Source organism: Callithrix jacchus, chromosome 8, assembly GCF_049354715.1.
Source record: "Callithrix jacchus isolate 240 chromosome 8, calJac240_pri, whole genome shotgun sequence".
Lineage (NCBI taxonomy): Eukaryota > Metazoa > Chordata > Mammalia > Primates > Cebidae > Callithrix > Callithrix jacchus.
Window position 1 is genome coordinate 85,554,329 of NC_133509.1, and position 20,843 is coordinate 85,575,171.

Consider the following 20,843-nt stretch of genomic DNA (forward strand, 5'->3'; position numbering starts at 1 on the left):
AAAAACAGTGGTATTGTTTCGCCATTCAAAGAAATGTTAAAGGAGCTAGGTTTGAAATGTCAGTGACACTCCGTTTTGCAGTAGTATAAAACTGCAAGCCAAATTTGTGGGCTTTTAAAAATAAAGTTTGTTAAAGTAAATCCCCAGTGCTTGAAGGCAGACCCCAAAGCATAGCCACAGAACATTTCACATCAGGTTCAATTTCAGATGAGCAGAACCAAAAGGCAATGCCACATGCCCAAGGAAATGGAAGAAAGAACACATGCCCTCCAGAGCTGTGGGGGCCTTTCCAGTGACACTGTGCTGAAGAAACAGTGCTCTGACAAAGGTCAACTGTCATCCCAAATAGAAAAAACTAAGAAATTCTAAAGAGACATTTTGTTCTCTCATAAAAATCATTTATTGGCACACCAGAAATGACCATTTTTTCTAGTATAGTAGTTGTACGCATCTATAATTGCAATTCAGTGTAAACTACATGTTACAGGTCACTGGAAATCTAATTAGTAGGATGAATTTAATAAAGAACAAGAGGAACTATGAGTCTACTGCGGCCCAGCCATCGAGTCTCACTGGAGAGTAAATCAAATATCAAACTAGTGTTGCCCTGCAACAGTTCTTCTGTAGCCAAGAAAAACCAAGACGCACATAAACAGGATAGCACCCATTCCATAAGTTAGATACATGAGACTAGAAAAAGATAGTAATCGATGGAAAGAATCTGAATAAAGTAAGCACAGAAGTAAATAATCAGCTATGTACATATATTACTTTTTGCCAAAACTTTGTTAGCTTTCCCATCCTAGCTCTTCCCTTCTATTTGTTATTCTTGTTTTTTCATGGTGAATTGCTTGGCTCACTGAAAAATATTTAGACAACTAACCAGAACTTCTTTCTGGGTCCTACTTTTCCTAAAACTTCGTGCCAAACTAACGAATTTCGAGGGTAGCTTATGTAAGTCTATCTCTATATAGAAGTAAGATGCATTATTATTCTGCTATCAGTCATAGTAATGACCAGATAATCCCATGTTTTTCCAAACATTATTTGGATTACTCCAGAAAATTAGGCTGTGAATGGCAGCAGAGTGGATCGATTTTTCATTCATAACAGGCACAGATAGTCTATTATGGAGACAAGCATGGTTATCCTGAGAATGCGAATGCTGTGGACTGCAACTCGAGATCCCCATTACTGAGAATGGGTTCTTTCCCTCTGGTCACTCTTGTTTTGTTTTTTACTATCAATTTTTAAGGCATGGTATCATAGCAGCATTAGCAAATAAGAATGCTGACATCATTTCTACCAAGAAGGGCTCTGCGATGAGTGGCAGCAGGTACCATAATTAAATAGCGCAGCTAAAAAGGCATTGAGTTGGTACATTTCTGGTGCTATGGCCAGAATGTGTGGATTTTAGCATCATTCTAGGAAGCCTGAAAGATCTTGCCCATGAGCCTCTTTGACCTTTGCCTATTTCCTTTCTAGTACATATGACAATTTTAGTTATTTTATTTTTGCTTTTTCTCCTGCTGGAATATAAGCTCTGAAGGGCAGAGACTATGCCTGTCTGTTCACCACTGTGTCCCCACAGTGTCTAGAACAGTGCCTGGTCGACAGTAGCTTCTCAATTAAAAGCTTGTATTAAATAAATGAACCAAATCATTAAGTCCCCTGGTTTGCCTATGTCTTAGAGACTTACCAATTTTATACAATGGCCAGAGTTGCTGGCCTATCCTAATTATACGGCCATCCTAATGCTCCTACCCTGATGTGAACCTGTGTAGCGGATATTTTTGTGCTTCAATGAGTAGTAAACCTTCTCAGTGATAGGTTCACCCTCCCAAAGCTTAGCTCTGCAGAACTAATGCTACAGGAGAGGTAACAGGGCAAGAACATTCTAGGAGGTAAGCTGTATGCTAAAAATTTAGCTCATTCTTCCCTACCTCCCCCTATAACCTCATTGTTTGACAGAAAGCTTAAGAAAGAAAGTTAGCAGGAGAATTTTCTTTTGGCAGTGCCAGTCCAGTAAGTCACCAATAACCTGATCAGAAAAGAAAGAAAATATAATTCACCTACATAAAAAAATTAAGTTAAATAAAAGCAAAATCTGGGTGTGGGAACCAAGTGACATGGTGGGCTGTCTAGGTCCTTTGTTGGTTAGAACTGTTGGACATGGAAGCGGAAACAGGCATGACCGCAGAGGAGAGGTTGGAAGGGAAAAGGGCAGAGCTGTAGGTGTGAAGACTGCAGAGGACCAGCTTTTCTCTCCTCCTTCTCCCACTTCTGCCAACTCTGCACCGCACCACGGCTGGCTGAGCTCCTTGCTGTGGCTCTCGCAGGCGGAGGTAAGAACGGGCAGCTGGCACCTCCACGGCACATTCTTAGGCTATGGATGCTCTGCTGGAGTAGAAGTCAGGGACTGCGAGGCCGGTGTGCAGCGTGACCTGGGGAATGAGACTGTGAGTCCTGAGAGGCACTGTGCATACCCTATCCCTTTACACAGTGTACCTGGGTGTATCCCTAGCTCAAAAAGTGTTCTGTTTGCTTCTCTTTAAACATCTAGGCTAGTAAGCATTAAGGGGTATTTAAGAAGAATCCTGCCTATGGTGAGAGCCTGCTCACCACAGTGGGCTCTCAAATCCTGGTGACATTTGATTATACGGTTCTCAGTCACCTGCCTCTTTTAAAGGATTCTGGGAAGACTGTGTTCCTTACAACTGAAGACACAGGCCTTGGTTTTCAGGTAGTGGCACCTGCTGGCCACACCAGTGACCACTGCCAAATCCACAGGTAGAGGACAAATTTGCAGAGACAGACCATCCCTTATTACCTGTCCACTAGTTATTCCAATTAGGGCAAACATTTCTTTCTGGGATTGCAAAGATGATTGATGTGTGTGAAAAAAACATGGAATTATACTATTTCACCAATTATTTTGAATTCCTAAATACTATTTCATCAATTTCTGTGTATCCCCAAACCTCAACGGGTAGCTATGGATAAGCCCAGAACAGTTTCATCCAGTTCTTGTCCCTGTCTTCTCCACCCTAGGAGTCTTTATCGATAGATAATCAGAAGGTGTTGGAAACCCCTGAAGAGCATCTAATAAAATAACCTTTGAAAGGGAAATGGCTAAAAATGTGAAACACCTTGAATGAGGTTTTTCTGAGACTTGCTTCTAGGGTAATTATCATTTTCTTTCTTCCAGTGTAGAGGCTGAACTCTGAAAGATTAGATTCCAGCCTTCCAGGAAACCCTACATCCTTGCCAGGAAAGAGAAGGTCAGGGGCCACTAGTTTGCAATCAATGTTACTGCACATACTGAAAGACAATAATTAATTTTTATAAATAGTTTCAAAGACTGGTTCTGGATAGGGCAAAAATAATCTGTAGTATTGTGACTCTCAAGCCCTAACTTAAGATAACCATAGGCCGGGCACAGTGGCTCACACCTGTAATCCCAGCACTTTGGGAAGCTAAGGCAGGTGAATCATGAGGTCAGGAGTTCCAGACCAGCCTGGCCAAGATGATGAAACCCTGTCTCTACTAAAAAATACAAAAATTAGCTGAGCATGGTTGCACATGCCTGTAATCCCAGCTACTTGGGAGGCTGAGGCAGAGAATTGCTTGACTCCAGGAGGCAGAGTTGCAGTGAGCTGAGATCGCATTCCAGCCTGGGCAACAGAGTGAGACTCTGTCTCAAAAAAAAAAAACAAAAAAAACCATTTGTGGAATGAGGCTTATAGTTGCTAATGAGAGGCTCAGCTCAGGAGGGAAGTGAAACCCTAAGTCCTGACAGCGGCTGGCAGGGCACAGCTCTTCCCCCATGGCTCTGGTCTTCCTGACAGGCCCCAGCCCACCAGCCTTTCCACCCGTCCTTGCCCATGCAAGGCCCCTCATGCCTTAGAAACTGTGCACAGGCTGTTCCCTCTGTCTGGAAGGCTCCACACAACTCCCTCCCTCACTCCTTTAAGTCTCAGCTCTCCCGTAACTGCAGTAAGCCCTACCTACACTGACCATCCTATTCAAGACTGCAGCTGCCCTCCCCAACCCCAGCACCCATGGACTTCTCTCCATTGCGCCCTTTACCCTCCCATTGGTCTTTTCTCCATTGCACTCATCACCTTCTGACACACCAGCTAATTAACATTGTAATTATGGTCAGTATTTATTGTCTGTCTCCTATCACAAAGATGTAAGTTCTATGAAGGCAAGATTTTTATCTGTTTTTTTTTTTTCTTTTAACTGATGTATCCCAAACACTTACGACTGGGCCTGGCACACTAAAGGCATTCTATAGATATTTGCTGAATAAATAAATGAGAAGAAGCTGTTGTTTTATTCTATAATAAATTATAATTAACTAACTTATAGGCAGGGACTATGCTTTCTACCCTTAGGACCTAACAGAGCCAAACAAGAGTGCAGGGAAAATGATTAGATTTTCTGGTAAAGATACTAACGCTTCAGTCTTAAACCCTCACCTCTTCTCAGGAACTCCTAGAGCTTTAAGTCATTGCATTTGTTTTCATACCAGTTGGTCAAAGGCTTTCATTTCTACTTAGAGATGAAACTAGAGCTAGAGGGATGATCATCAGACAACCATGAAGAGAATTCTAGTTTCCAACATGCTGTTAATAGACTGTGTCCAAGTATAAAGAAGGTGCTTATGCTTGGCATGGAATAGTAGCAGCTGTCAACGTTGATCCCTTTCTCTCCTCCTTTCCTCCATTTCTTGGTCTGGGCCTTACGCTGTCAGCTTCCCTCTCTCCAGTTAGATTGAACGGCCTGCCAGCAATAGCTGTTCAACCTCTGGGGTAGGATGCTTACCTGCACGTTCCTGTTCAGGCTGACCGCAGGGAAGAACAGGCCCTCCACATTATCAAATGCTATAGGACCTTGCTGTTCATCGTTGATAAAAAATGTCAAGTTTTTTCTATTTAAGTCGAGGAGGACCCCAATTGTGGCCCCTTTTGTGATCCCTCCCTCAGTTCTGTAGGAAGAGAAAGAAAAAATTAGGGTTTACTTGCTTGTGGTCACTCTAGAAGCTCCCCCCAATTGTGTGGTTAAACCAGTGTCTTGTAACCTGTTTATATAAATCATCACTACCCCAAAACCCTTTCCCTAATCATCCCTTGTACATAAAATTTTTACCATAGATATACTGTATACCTGTTGTTACTATGTGTATATCTGTGTTTTATACATAAAAAGAATATGATTTTTTGCTCCCTCCCCACTGCCATCAATGTTTATTTCCTGGAGGAATATATCAGCCCTTGTGAGTTGCTCTGCTGTTGTTGAGAACGAACTCATTCTTTAGGGTCTCTACCACTGAGACACAGCAGTGGAAAGCAAAACAAAAGACTAGGAGGAATTTGCCTTTGGGCTATCAGAGCTCTGACTCTAGGAATGTTGCACACTTTGTATAAATGGTGTGAATTAAATATCATTAAATACAAAGTGACTTAATTTGAGTCAAAATAAAGAAGCACTTTGTTGCAACTAAAACACATGCATGAGAAATTGGATTTGGAGCCTATGTTATCCGTTAAATAGAAAAACTCATTCCAGAAGGATGGTAATTCTTTGGCTTGTTGCATTTGAATTAAGATCTTAGAGGCTCTCTGTAAAATGACAGCACTGAAGAAGAGCTTTCTTCCCTGTACAGTGAAATAATTATACTCTGAGATGTAGGGATTTTCAGGAACCTGCATACAAATGCCATTTTATAAAGAATTGTGTCTTAGGTTTCAATTGATGGTTTCACAAAATGCCATTAAACATGGATGATCAGATTTGTCTTTCCCATCTTTTTGAGATCTAGCAATACTGAATTTCATCCTCATCTCAGCAGAGCAAAAGAATTTGTGTCATTCATTTCCTCTTGCATGCAGGATACAGACTGTACATATTCATTAGAAGACAGGTTTACAAATGGCCTCTTGTTAATTCACAGGGTTAACAACTCAAGCACAAGTGACATGCAGTTTGCATGCAAGCAGACGTGTTCAGCATTAGGAATGTGTTTCTCTGTGTAGTGTGATGATTATGTCATTATTCACTCCTGCACTTCAAAATAAAGATGCTAAAAGGGAAAAAGTAAGTGTGGCATTTGGGTGACAGCATTGGGAATCTAGTGACAGAGAGCTCCCCAAAATGCTAATCAGTGAAGATAACCACTTATCTACATCCTGTAGGATTTGCTATCATGGTGAAATGGTGTGTGTGTTCACTTCAAGTGATAGCGAGTAATACACACTTGAATGCTATAGAAACTACACAAGGGGAAAGGAGGCTTTAGGAGGCAACAGGCTGGATAAGGGTCAGTGATGAGCATACAGAAAAAGATAAAACAGTGGAGTCCAATTATGCTGCCACGGCCTGACTTGCTTTCTCTTTGATCTGATGGAACACTACCGTATTTTCCTTTTCAGAGACACTAATGAGAATGTATCCTGGGGAAATCTTGGAGCGTAAGGTGGACCAGGGTCCACAGTAGACATTTCTCTGCCTAGGAAATTTGTGAAAAATATATTTGAAGAACACAATCAAATGAAAAAGGAAATCCATTACAGCATGTGTTCAATTATAATTATCTATATTTGGTGGTAGAAGAAAGCCTCAAGGAGATTGCTGTATTTCCTTTCCTTAGCAAACTGGGTGCTCTGAATTACAGTGGTAATAAGAGCGTTCTCTTTAAGTAAAAAGCCATCCAAATTGGCATTCATAAGCTTTAGTTTAATGAATTGTAATAAGAACAATGGCTTCTATTTTCAGGTACTTCCAATGTAAGGCATTTTCATATATCTCATTTAATCTTCAGAACATTCTCACATGGAAAAAATTTATTACACTAATTTGATGGATTTGGAAACTGAGGTTCAAAAAAACGAAGTAATTTGTGTTTTTTTGATCAGTTGTAGGTCCGGGTGTTTCAGCATCTTAGATTGTTATTTATAATGGATATCATTGGGATTCTGACTTTCCTGCTGTGGGTGTAATACAGCAATGAAGGGAGCAGGAAAGCATTCAAGTCTCTATCATACAAAAAGTAAACCACCAGCGTCGACTCAGCTGAGGCTCACAGAGTGTCTGTGCCACTTAATGTAGACCACCTGACTTCCTTACTATGGTCTAGGTAATAGGTTTTTGAAATAGGGCTCTCACTCCTGATCAGCAGCCAACGTGAAGAAGGCTTGGTTTGGGGGCTGCAGGGTACCTGTTGGTGTGCGAGTTGTTGTGCATGAACCAGCTCCGGTTATTGTCCACATACATTGCCCAAGCTTTGTCGTCCTTTCCTAACATCACATCCTTCATCACGTCCATGCGAGCCACGCCAAAGGCAGGATCAGGGTGGTTGTCATAGCGATCTACCGTTAGCTCCCAGTAGTGGACTCCCTTGGAGAAGCCAGTCTTCCCTAGCACCACCCGGTCGTCATAGCTACTGCAGGTCACTGTCAGGTTGTCATTGGAGAGGATGATGTCTGAGTGCGCCGAGCCAGGATCGAAAGCAAACCAGGCCACTGGGAACAACAGAAGGGAATCAGGTTATTAAGACAGACCCAACAAGCTCAGCACCATAACATACTCCTGGGCGGGTGAGGAGCGTTGTGTAGCGTTTTCATGCTGCCATGCAGGAAGGAGGCGTCCAGGACCAAGGCAGACAGGGGCATGTCCTGGGAGTTGGTACTCTCTGCACCAGAAGCAGACGGAGGACACACGACCGATTCAGCAGGGGTTACCTGGCTCAGACTGCACTCCCAACCAGGTGATCCGGGAGTGAAGTGGCATCGATTTTGGAAGGTGCAAGTCCCTTCACCTGGTGACTGGCTGAACAGTGCACCAGAGACATAAAGGGAGAGGGGATGCGCTAAGATGCCTGTGTAACCCCTTAGGCGGGGAGGCTAGGAGCTAGAGTCCTAGATGGAGGAGGGATAAAACACATGGAGTGAAATCAGGAAATATCCCTTTGGCAGAAGTGCTAACATCTAGTCGCTTTGAAGTTTTCCTCAGCTCTAGTGAAAGCTCACAAGCTGCGAAGCTATAAGCAACATAAACGAATTTTCATGAGTGATTGTGACTTGGATGTTGGACAGGTTGCTGTCTGCATAACTTAAGAAAAACACAGTTTGCATGCTACTCCTGAAACTAACACGTCAGAAATTTTGCTGGAGCAGTAGGTATTTTGGACAGTAGGTGCAGATAGAATGATGTGTTTGTACACATTGTTACGCCCCAAGTTCTAAATGCCACCTATAAATATCACACTCAAAAGATGTAATTGCTGATTTATTGAACCTGTGAGACACCTCACATGCACTTTGGTCTTTGCTATTAGGTAAGAGAATAAGGTTATTCCATACCTGCCAAGAGCTTTTTAATGTCAACTGTTGTCATTCCAAGTGAAAGGCATGGGGGAGAGAGATAGGAAGCAAAATTGACATGGATAAGAAAACGTGTCTCTCTTTGATAGACTAGTCCCCAAAAGGACTCAATTTAAAATGCCACATATACTAAACAGGAGCTCTCTGACCTGTACCTTTACCCACATTTAGTGCTCATAAAGAGTGCTTTGCATTGATGTATAAGAAAACTGGGGGGAAAGTAAGCTTTAAGGCATAACACTGAAAACTACAGGCATCTTTTCCATTTTTTTAAGAGTTTGAGAAACTGCTATAATAGGGTTAGAATGACAATTAGACAATTTTATTGACATAAGACAAGCTGCTGCCATTTATTTTGTGAAAAAAATTGAGCACATCAATCACGTAAGTAAAAGATAACAATTACAATAAGTATACTTGCCTAATTGAGAGTAAGGTGCAGATTGTGTCTCAAAATTGCATCCTATAAAGAGATACTACACATCAACACTATGAAACAATCAGGTTGATAAAAATTACTTGTATATACACTTAAAAAGCACCAGCTGAATACTGATACCAGAGGCCTGATCCATGAAAAAACAAAGCCCTTTTTATATTAGTTTACTTTGCTGGGTGAAAAACTGCCTTTCTGCTCTTTGAAAATGAAAAGTACGTCCTTTTACCATTAATAAATCATCTCCCAATTGATCCTAAACTCTGTAGCTGAATTTTTCATCTTCCGAGCTCAATCTTTTCCTCTAAAGTTTCTACAGAAAGAAGGCGAGCTCCTGTAAAAATGAGGAAAATGTACTTAATTGAAATGGAGAAGTCACTGGATTTTGATAAAACTCTGCTCTATCTCACTATTCTATGCACTTCGGAGTCTGGTTTTGCCAAAAGGTCTTCATTGTGACTTGAGCCCAAATTAAATAATACATCTCTAACTAAATGTGTAATGTAATGCATCTGATAATTATTAATAATAACATGGCGAATGTGTTAAAATCGCCTCCTCTCCTTCTTAGGAGAGATCCTCCTCACCTGAGGGAGGAGGAGGGCTGGTAGGAGTGGGTGTGGTCTCAGAGATATACTGGAATCGCCTGTGAAACTTTTTCAACTGTTTGCATTCCCTAAGATTTGGATACCTATACCTCATGAGAAACTACACTGGAGTGGAGGAAGACTGTCTAGTCTTAAAATGTTCAAAGGTGCGTGACCTACAATTTCCAGTGGTGTCAGGGACTGATCTAGAAAATGTGGGTTTGATGAGCACTGGGGGATAAAGAAAGGATCATTTAATTTGTTTTCTATTTAGTAAGGCCTTTATATGCTAATTCCTAAAACATTTGGAGGATAATGTGCGGACTTAAAAGATTTCACAAGAATTAAAGCAATTTACTATAAACAAGGACTAATGACTGAGTTAAAAACAAAATATAAAAATTATGATCTTACTTTTGGTTAGTTTGTTTTACGCTGGGATGAATTCGCATGCAAAAGAATCATTTTCTCCCAGTTCATGGCTGATTTTTATGTTTAGTTTCTATCAATTATCACTTTAATTCCTATTCATGTGTTAGAGCATAGTGAGTATGGGACACCCAGAGTTTTAAAACTGACTCTCATATTCAGCTTTGGAAATAAGTTTGTAGAATCTGAACAGGGCTTTAAAGACTTTTCAATGAATCATGCCTTGTGCAACTCTTTTGCAAAACAAATATTCTGAAATCTTTTTACACTACTTCAAATACATCATCATACATTTAAGATTCAACAATACAACTAGAGTAATGCTCTTAAGTACACCCATCAAATATCCCAAAACTCACATTTCATTTTTATTCTTGAGACAATATACATTACAAAGACTGTAACAATATTTCAGTACATTAGACACAAGGGAAAAGAGTTTCATAACAAAGCATGTTGGGAAGCCATAGTGCACAGAAAAACAATAAGAAACATAAAAGCACAAAGAAAAATGTCATTTTAAAGAGAGCTTGAAGTCCCTGCATCCTTTTTGCACTGTCATGCTGTGGCCTTCTTCATTCCAGAATGTGGGATGAGCAAAAAGAACAAAATAAAAAGCAAAAGAAACCTTTGGAAATGTGAAATGTGCATCATGTGTATCCACGATTACAATATAGTCCTGAAGAGATCAAATAGGTCTGCATCTTAGATATTTTAAGATTCTATTTGCTAGGCAGTGTTCACTACAAAGGAACACAAGTCTAGCTTCGCTGAAATCAGCTGTAGGCTCTGTCACAACCGGCTTGGCTGTGGGAAACTTTGAGGAGGGCAGACTTTGATTACTCAGATCTTTGGTCACTAGGCATTAGCAGCTGAAGGTTTCGAATTCAGCTAGCAGTGGTCCCACCCCGTTGCTAGGAGAACACTCAGCCATGAGCCCCACTGGCCTAGCAGTGAGAACAGGCTTTTGCAGAAAACGCTTTCACTTTCTGCTTTCTGGATCGCCCGCTTTGTAGAATGCTTTCTGCTATTGGTGTGTTTTTACTTTTATTTTACTTTGTCAATAAAATGTTGGTGTGTTTTTACTTTTGTTTTACTTTGTCAATAAAGATCTCTTGAGTCTATGTTTAATCAGACCACTCCAGGCTGGATGCACTGATCCAGTCTCCCAGACACAGCTGGTTTCCTGGATACAGAAGGGCTGCAAACCTCCACATTGCTGCCACGGCCTCCACTCAGCCAGAGCCTGTGCCGTGCTGTGCCACTGCATGTGATGACAGAGCGGGTTATCCATGGTGGTCCAGCTTGTGCAAAAAGAATAACTTCACTCATCACTTTCTGATGCTGTTATACAAAGACCATAGCTCCATGGTTGCTCCTTACACCACACAAACAAGAACACCACAAAGCTCCACCATCCAGATGCTCCTCATACCGGAAGCAGGCCACAGACACAGAGACTAGCTTGTCCCCATCACCACGCACATGAATGGCAAGAACAAAACACGGTTTCAGAGATGCCTTCAAGGCACAGAGATCAAGGGGAAAGGTCTGAGGAGCTCAGCTCACCCGGTGCATTGAGAGACTGTAAAGAGGAATGCAAGCTCAGCTGGTGGGGTGAGGATCGGAAATCAAAGTAGGATCTCCCGGGGAAGCTGGGTTGTAGATTAAGGGTGGAGGAGAAAGGACTCATTCTACGGAGCGGCAATCTTTCCGAAGGCACTGGAAAAGGGAGGGTCTGTTCTTCTGAATCTGTGTCTAAATGTAAGATCAATGCAAACTAGAGATCAGAAATCTGCTATCTCCCCGTGCACAGTTCCCCAAGACCTGCCTTAACGATGCATTCATACAAAGCATCATCTTTCCCACAGGGTGCCACACTCAGGCATTTACAAAACCAATGTGCCTGGGGGTGGGGAGGGAATTTTCGGCAGATCGGGACCCAAGACCAGAGGACAGCTCCAACATCATAGGTAACTGTTTTCATTCCCTCCCACCCAGCTCCCCCCAATTTTCAGTGGTAGAAAATTGGAAGGTTTCCTAAAATAGGAAATCTTTTAATTAAAAGGTTTTCTTTTACCCCTTCAGTTGTCCTTGGAGTTACTACCTATTCAACAATTCAGCCTCTTAAACGGTTTCTATTTAGGAGTTGGTGACTTTTAACAAACTGTTTCCTGTTCCATATTTTCCCCTAACATATATTTTTCTATTAGGTGGATGAGATGATTTCCTACGCTAGCACACTCCAGACTCTATCTTTGATTAGGAGAGGAAATGTGGGGTGGGCTAAGGAAGACAGAGCTGGACAAGGAAACAGGGAAGGAGCCTTACCTTTGTTTCTGAATTATGATCAGACTCTAGGGATGTCACTTGACCATCTTTGGTTCTCTAATGATAAACAGACTGTGGGCATTGGTGAGGTGCATTTGTGGCAAAATGCCTGTTTCTGTTCAGATAGTCAGGTTTGGCATGAAGATCATTATTATATCAGAGCAAAGACTTAACCATTGTTTGATCTGGTATTAGAAGAGCATTAGTCAGTTTCTCTAAATTACTAAAATTGCTCCTTTCTATTTTGTGAAACGCTAGCAGGTTCTATGCATGGTGTGGTCTAGTCAGAAGTGGATCTTTCACCAATTGAAACCTTCTTCACATTCAGTCTAACAGCAATAATTTAGGAAATACAGATGGTAGGAAGGTAATATTCCATGTCCAAAATCACAAAGAAACTTTCTTCTCATTGAAAAAATAATTTTGTTTTTATGACCAGAGGGTATTTCTGTGAATGCTTTTCTGGTTTGAATCAGTTAGCAGCAATTCTTTGCTGGACATAATGCTTTTCCTATCAAAATGCTACTCTGCATGTTTAAGCAATGCGTGTGTATAGAACATGACCCTGTGTGAAGAGCTCAGGACAAGGGCACTGGCAAGTTTGAATTTAATACCTCCAAGAGTCAGCCTCTGAACTTACAATATTAAAGTTAGCTTTTTAGGCTTTAGACTTATCTGTGGGGGGATGACTTTTAAAAAATAAAAGTATAAATCGGATCTCAGAGAAAAGGAATTGCTATTTATGGAGTTAAGACTTTGTGTTCCCACTAACAATACATTTAAGTTTTCTTTTATCTTTTCTTCGTATGGTTTGAATGACTTAATATCATGTATTATCATTTCTTTCTTCAGATATGATAAATCAAAAATTATTTGTTACAATCATCTTAAGGGGAAATTACCAGAGCACCACAAACTGACATGAGTTTCTTTTAAGGAGAGAAGGCATTTACAACCATATTTATGTCAGTAAAAGATCTTATTTATTTATTATGTATTATTTATTATTTTTTGAGACAGAGTCTCACTCTGTTGCCCAGGCTGGTATACAATGGCATAATCTCAGCTCACTGCAAACTCTGCTTCCTGGATCAAGTGATTCTTCAGTCTCAGCCTCCAGAGTAGCTGGGAATACAGGCGTGAGCCATCATGCCCAGCGAATTTTTCTAATTTTTGTAGAAATGGGGTTTTGCCATGTTGTCCAGGCTGGTCTTGAACTCCTGAGCTCAAAGCGATCTGCCTGCCTTGACCTCCCAAAGTGCTGAGATTACAGGCGTGAGCCATCGCACCTGGCCTAAAAGCTTTTTTAATTAACAAGAATTTGCCTGGAAATGTATTTTTCACTAGGTTTGACAATCATTCATTATATTGAAAATATTTGTTGCTTTAAAATTTAATGAAAAGGACATATATAATAAGATGAATTTCAGAATGTACTGAATTCCCAAGTAGTTATCTGAAAACCAGTGAAGAGATATGTACTTAACGCAGACCTTGGGGAGCGTATCCAATCCCATCGTAAATTGTACTCACCTTTTCTGTTTTCAGCACCAAGAACTTAGAGTAGGTGATGGGGACTGAGGGTAGCTATGGTTATTCATGGGATTAGTAACTTGACACTAAGATGTATCCTTCCTATCCTTCCATGTGGATCCACTGTTTACTGATGACCCAATTTTCCTTGACTCCTCTCACTCTTGAACTTAGGTAAGTTTATTTAACATCCATATTGCATAACCATTTCATTTTTGTTTTTGAGTTTTTTCCCCATCTATGACCTCCCATTCCCTACCAGATGGGCTTTTACCATATTTTCCCTAAGTAGCTCTTAACAACAACAACAAGAAAAAAATCCTACCTGCAATGAGAACTTTACAAATGAATTACAAGAGCGAAACACTTGCTAACTGATCCCATCTTGACTAAACAAGCAATTCTCCCTTTATACCCTTCCCCATAGGCGTGTAGTGCACATGCTTGGTCAGTTGCCTCTAAGTCATCTATGCCACGTCACATTATACCTTGGATTTCAGGAGTCTTAGAAGGAAGACACTTAATATCATCAGAGGAGCTGCCAACAAGCTTCCCCTTGAAGTCCCCTGGGATGAGGAAACTCATTGCTTCCAGCCAGCTCCCTCTAGTTGGCAGTTATTTCTTATATTGGTCTAGACATACCTCTTTGGGGGCTCCACTCTCCAACTGTAGCGTTACTATCTGGGGCCACATGGAACAGATCACTAGTTCTTCAAGTATTTGAGGCCAGTCACCAATCCTCTTTAAATCTTCCCTTTTCTGGGCTAAATAGAGTCAATGTCCAACCATTTCACTATGTATGGGTTTCAAATCCTTTACTCTCCTGGTCATGCCCTCTGGACATGTTCAAAGGCATGAATCAAAGACAATATGACAACATTGAGAAGAGTATTGCCACTCCCTGGTTTAGCCAAATGACACTTAACTCACATTGAATGTGCACACACCTACTTAAGTGTGTGTATCCTGCGTTATGCCCATGGGATGCAGGAAGAATGCACACACCACTTCCTCATCTCTCCTTCAAAATGCAACTATCATAATACAGAGAAGACTTCTCAGCCATTCATATTCTATTAGTAAAGGCAAACAGGAATGAGGTTGTCATTTTTTTCACAATGCATGATACAAAGCTAGGTTTCAGGTCACAGCTAATATGCAGGATAATTATTATTAATTTTTAATATTATAGATCACTAGAGAAAGGTAAGGAGCTCCTGAAGAGACTTTTAACATTACATCATGTTTCATCACATGCAGTGAATCCTGTGTGGTTTCAGGCTTTGCTGAGTGAAAGCATTGTAGCAGGAAAAAGCAATGGAAAACAGTAGGTCAGTGGCTGAATGTGGTGACTCTAGGCATAACTATAACTCTAGGATGGGACTGTGTTCAGAACAAATATGTGTCAAGATATGCTTTCCATCAACTCTGTCAATGACCATCATTTTCCTCTTGCTCTTTCTTGGACTTCTTTCCCTTTCCAGGGTTAGATTGGCTGGAGTTAGAATCTAGATAAGGACAGAGACCTTTGCTTAAAAAAAGCAATCATGAATCAATGAAGCAAAGATTGGCTGGGGACTACTTGTAATATTGAGAATATCTAGGTGGTATCCTCCTGTTTGGCCACCATATACTTCTTTTACTTCTTTATTTCTTTTTTAGAGACAGGGTCTCACTTGGTCACCCAGGCTAGAGTGTAGTGGTGTTGATCATAGCTCACTGCAGCCTTGAACTCCTGGGATCAAGGGATTTTCCTCCCTTAGCTTCCTGAGTAGCTGGAACTATAGGGGCATGCCACTGCACCTGGCCAATTTTAAAATTTTTTATAAAGACAGAGTCTTTTTATGTTGCCCAGGCTGGTCTCAAACAACAGGCCTCAAGCAGTCCTTCCACTTCAGCCTTCCTAAAGTGTTGAGATTACAGGCATGAGCCATGGCACCCAGCCCATATATTTATTTTATTTGTTAGTAGCTAACACTATTGAACACTTATCATGTGACAGACCTTGTAGTAGAATTGAGCAGTTGGGAGACATAAAGTTGGCAGGAGACTCAATCATAAAAAAATAATAATTTAGAGAAAATCGGTGTCATATATTACTGATTGGTTTTTGGACTTCTGGGGGTAGAATTTCTTGACTAACTCCAAGTACAGAATACTAAAGGTTTTTGCAGATGTTGTAGAATTTGAAAAGGTAGTCTTGGGGTATTATTTTTGGAATCTAAAGAGGGAAAGCAAACAGACTGTGGTTGTTTATGACAGCGTATACTAATCCAGCATCCTCTGTGTCCTGGTAGAAGTCTGGGTTGTCCTCCTGTCTGGTATTGAACAACTTCATACCTTAAGCAGCCCTTGAGCCCAGGTCCAATAAGATGGTTGTATTTTGGAGCACGGTAAGGCAAGACATGTCACTAAGAATTGCACAGTGTTAGGATGAGTTTCAACTCAATTATAATCCAGCTGTAAAATAATTTGCTTTTGTTGGGAAGACTTTAAAAGAGACAAATGAAGGAAGAATGAGGCTGTTTTTGTATATGGTCTTATAAGCAGCCAAAGTCACAATTATGTCCAACTGGTACATAATTTATAATAAAAGGTGGTATTTTAAGCTTTCTTAAGTGTGGTATTAATTTTAATTGAGAAGTGAGAAACAAATATGTTTTGAAAACCTTCTTTTAGAGAATGAAAGAGCCTTTGACACCACAATGACAGCTGCATACTTCATCACCAAGTTCTCCACTCCAATTTAGAATATGATGGTATTATTTGTAAGGAGCTATCATCAGAAGAACTGAACAATTTTATATTTCAATTAGATACAGAGGATTCCAAAGGACTAAACTACTTTCCAGAGTGTCAGTTGCAAAAACAGGGTTCTGAACCAAAAACAGGGTTCTGAATCCAATTCGGTCCTATGAAAAAATGCAAGAAATTCCCTGGGATATCATGCGTGTTGTCCAAATTAAAAAGAACAAAGTATCTATCTTTTCTGGGCTCTGAACCTATCATCATGCCTCTCACCTTGGATTTTGTAAAATTTACCCAAATATGGTCAGGTATGATTACCTACCTTGAGAACTTTGTCCTGGAAATGCATACTCTTTTAACTATTTTTGGAGAGGCCCAGAGGCCCTGGGTCAGGAAAAGCAGAGATAGAAAAACCATCTTTCAGTGGACCATAAACATTTCCTTTTATGGGCCTTTGTCAATCATTTTCTGTTAGTGTTGAATTTTCAGTATCATAAGCAGAACTTTAAGACTCATTATGACCCTTGGAGGAGGCAGGAAGTATCTAATGGTGCTTCACAGCATTTTCTGAAACATCTTTCAACACTAATTTGAGAGAGAGATGCCACAAAGGTACTAATTATAAAGACTCAGAGGCCCTCAGCTCTACCTCCGTGGTTTTAGAGATGAGAAAACTGAAGTCCAGAAAGGCTAAGGGACACATCCAAGTTACACTACTGCTGTGGAGGGATACAACAGAAACTCAGGTAGGATCAATTCCCGGTGTTTAAAATTTTGGGGTGACAAGACTATTGCTGCTCCTTTGTGACCCAGAAATATACAAAAGGTAAAGTTTATGCCACTGCCCCCAGGGCACATTCCAATGGTCTAAGTGGGGACCAACGTTTATGTAGAGGATCTAATAAACCTCCACTGTGTTAAGGATAAATCTTTTCTTTTCTAAATAGAGTGGTTAGTTTATGTAGTGGTTAGGGATTGGAAAGGCACACACATCACTGTCCCCCTTGAGAATTTTGGCTACAGGGATTAGATGAGCTGAGGTATTCCCTGTAGTTGTTCTTTGGACAGGTTCTTTGTCCCTCACAAGGTTACAGGATTTCTGGAGGTCTCAGTACAATAGGGTGCAGTACTTATGTTGGACCAAAATCACTATTAAATATGGGCAAAGAAGCTGGGCATGGTGGCTCATGTTTGTAATCCCAGGACTATGGGAGGCTAAGGCAGGAGGATCACTTGGGACCAGGAGTTTGAGACCAGGCTGGGCAACATAGTGAGACTTTGTCTCTATGGAAAAAAAAAGCCAGGTGTGGTGGCATGCCTATAAAGCCAGTTACTTGGGAGGCGGAGGCGGGAGGATCACTTGAGCCCAGGAGGTAGAAGTTACAATGAGCTATGATCGTGACACTGCATTCCAACTGGGTGACAGAGTGAGACCCTGTCTCTGGAAAGATAAATGAATGAATGAATGAATGAATGAACAAATAAATAAATAATTGCAAAAAGATTCTGGACAGATGCATCTGAGGCCAATCTGCAGTCAGACAAATGGAGGCATAAGTCTATATTCTGCCTGCACCATTAAATCTTTTCTGGGTGGTTTCCTTCGATGCACAGAAGATGGAGCCACCACACTGAAAGGGGCAGTGTGATGCTGAGAGTCTAATTAGGGAGAAAGACATTTTAATCTTTATGAGTAACAATGTCTAGGCCCACTTTTTAGAAAGCAATTTCTAAAATGTAGTTTCAAGAATCCAAACCTATTTGTCATTAGATAAAACAATCCTGAAAAATGCTGGGTAGGTGGCTTGAGAGCCAGCTCTCTTTTCTCTAACCATTGCTGACTACCTTCTCCTCACTTTTCCTCCCAGTTGGGATAGGGAGGGCTGGAAAGCTTCTATGAATAAATGGCTCTGTGATGTCAGCCCAAGCAGGGCTCTGAGTGGCAGACCTCATATGGTAGTAACTTTCAAAGGCCTCAGAGATGTAGCTCTGATATTCCCTTTTCTTCCTAGGCAAATCTGGACACTGCCAGCCAAGAGCATCCACTGGTACTAGTGGGGGAAGGACCTCTCTAGGTGAGCTGCTTACCTGGGATGGGAGGGAGCTGGCGGAAATTTCTGCAAAGGCATGAAAATAGGCATAGGATCTGATAAAGAGCATGGATATTATACGGGAAATGATGACCACTCCCACATCTTAAAGCAGGAATGCTATTCTTTTCAATAAAACAACTTTTTTTTTTTTTTTGATACAGAATTTCACTCTTGTGACCCAGGCTGGAGTGTGATGACATGTTCTTGGCTCACTGCAACCTCTGCCTCCTAGGGTCAAGCAAGTCTCCTGCCTCAGCCCCCTGAGTAGCTGGGATTACAGGTGCACACAACCACACCTGGCTAATTTTGTATTTTTAGTAGAGACCGGGTTTCTCCATGTTGGTCAGGCTGGTCTCAAACTCCTGACCTCAGGTGATTCACCTTAACATAACTGCAAGTAGTAAAGTGCTGTTTCTGGCTGGGATTTCTGGATGGGCACATGAGGCAGCTACAGAGCGCTGCTTCATTTTGACAAGATGTTTTCAGATATCTTGAAGACTGACTTTGGATAGTTTTCTCTCTCTTTCTTTCCATTTGGTTGAGTGCAAATAGCACTTTTCTAATGTTAGCACCATAGCAGACTGTGCTGGGCATTAGAGGTTTAAAGTCCTTGATTTGACATATTATACTTAACCTCTCAGCAGCTCAGTTTCCCATAAGTAGAGAAAGATGACAATAATAATACCTTCCTCATATACAGTACTCAGAAAAATGGGCCATCTAAAAATGTCCACATCCAAATCCACAGAACCTGTGATTATGTTATTATCCATGGCAAAAGGGACATTGCAGAGGTGATTAAATTAAGCATCTTGAGATGGGGGATTATACTGGATTATCCAGGTGGGCACAAGTGTCCTTACCAAAGGCAGGTAAGGGCTGGACATGGTGGCTCATGCCTGTCATCCCATTACTTTGGGAGGCCAAGGCAGGAGGATCGCTTGAGCCCAGGAGTTTGAGACCAACTTGGGCAACGCAGCAAAACCCTACCTCTAAAAATTTTTTTAGAAATCAGTTGGGCATGGTGGCACATATCTGTAGTCCTAGCTATTCAGAAGGCTGAGGTGGGAGGATCCCTTGAGCCCAGGAGTAGGAGGCTGCAGTGAGCTATGATTGTGCCACTGCACTGCAGTTTGGGTGACAGAGTGTGACTTTGTCTCAAAAATAAAGGAGGGTAGAAAGGCCAGGAAGAGATTGGAAGATGCTACATGTCTGGCTTTGTAGCCACAAAGTTTATCTAAATAGATAAATAGACTAAATAGATAGACTTTGTTCTAGAAAGTCAGATGTGTAACCCCTACCTAAACAGACTTTGTAGGCAGAGTCTATTTAGATAGGAAGAGGGAAAGAAGAGAAAAATAAACTAAAAATTTCCTATTCTGTTCCCAAACTTGTACGATTTTTTTTTTAAATAGGAGTATAGCCTGTCTCACCCATGGCATGAACCTTAGAACTCTGTATTAAGATGGCTTTGTTATATAATGTTTCCAACAGATACTCATTTGCAGATGGTTTCAAAGACCGTCACAGCCATGATGGTTATTAGATGAATTAATTTAAAGATATGCATGGCCAAGTTTTGGGGCTCGGGGGCCTTATTTTAAAATTTCATTAAAATTCTTAATTGCTTACAGTTATATTTCATCTTAAGTCAGTGTAATTTGGTTTAGATGTGCAACTGGCATTTTTTCCATAGATGTCTTTGATACATCTCCAGGGACTTAGCTTTCAGAGAACTAACCAAATTTGAACTCATATAATAATGCATTCTCCTTTCCTTCTCTCTCTCTCTCTCTCTTTCTCTTTTTTTAAGATGGGGTTTCACTATGTTGCCAAGGTGGGATTCAAACTCCTGGGCTCACAGTATCCTCCTGCTTCAACCTCCCAAGTAGCTGGGTTAGGGGCATGAGCTACAGCCCCTGGCTCCTTTCCTTTTCTCTTAATAGCACATTCTTCAATTTTCATTGTTTTCCTGATTCTCCTATAAACATTTTAACTTCCTGCTAATCCGTTTTCCCTTTTTTCAGTGTTTATCACAATGTGTAAGAATGGAACTATTTATATGTTTATTTCTCTAAGGTTTGTCTCTTTTTCTAGCTTGTAAACTCCAGGACAGCAGGGATAATGTCTGTTCAACACTCTATACCCACAGCCTGGCACAGAGTAGTCACCTATCAAGCACTGCCCAAGAAATAGATAAATTTTCTTTCGAAGAAAAAAACCAATCAGAATTCATAATAATGTAGACATTTGATCTCCCCTGCATAATGTTACCTTTAGATCAGCAGAAGGTTTTGTG

The 20,843-nt window shown here is 40.9% G+C and overlaps 1 protein-coding gene across 15 annotated transcripts in view; it reads right to left on the minus strand.

Moving 5' to 3' along the window:
- Positions 1–376: 376 nt before the first annotated feature.
- TRIM9 (tripartite motif containing 9) overlaps positions 377–20,843 on the minus strand; it is a 125,277-nt gene continuing 104,810 nt past the window's right edge. For 2 of the 15 annotated variants that reach the window (XM_078334905.1, XM_035260500.3), the window contains exons 8-13: positions 11,409–11,597; positions 8,809–8,850; positions 8,367–8,390; positions 7,277–7,526; positions 4,831–4,993; positions 377–2,444 (exon numbers count right to left, since the gene is read on the minus strand). In XM_078334905.1, the coding sequence (XP_078191031.1) occupies positions 2,382–2,444; positions 4,831–4,993; positions 7,277–7,526; positions 8,367–8,390; positions 8,809–8,850; positions 11,409–11,597 (731 nt within the window). In that variant the 3' untranslated portion in view covers positions 377–2,381. The other 13 variants (XM_035260498.3, XM_035260496.3, XM_078334903.1 and 10 more) reach the window with 8 other exon arrangements.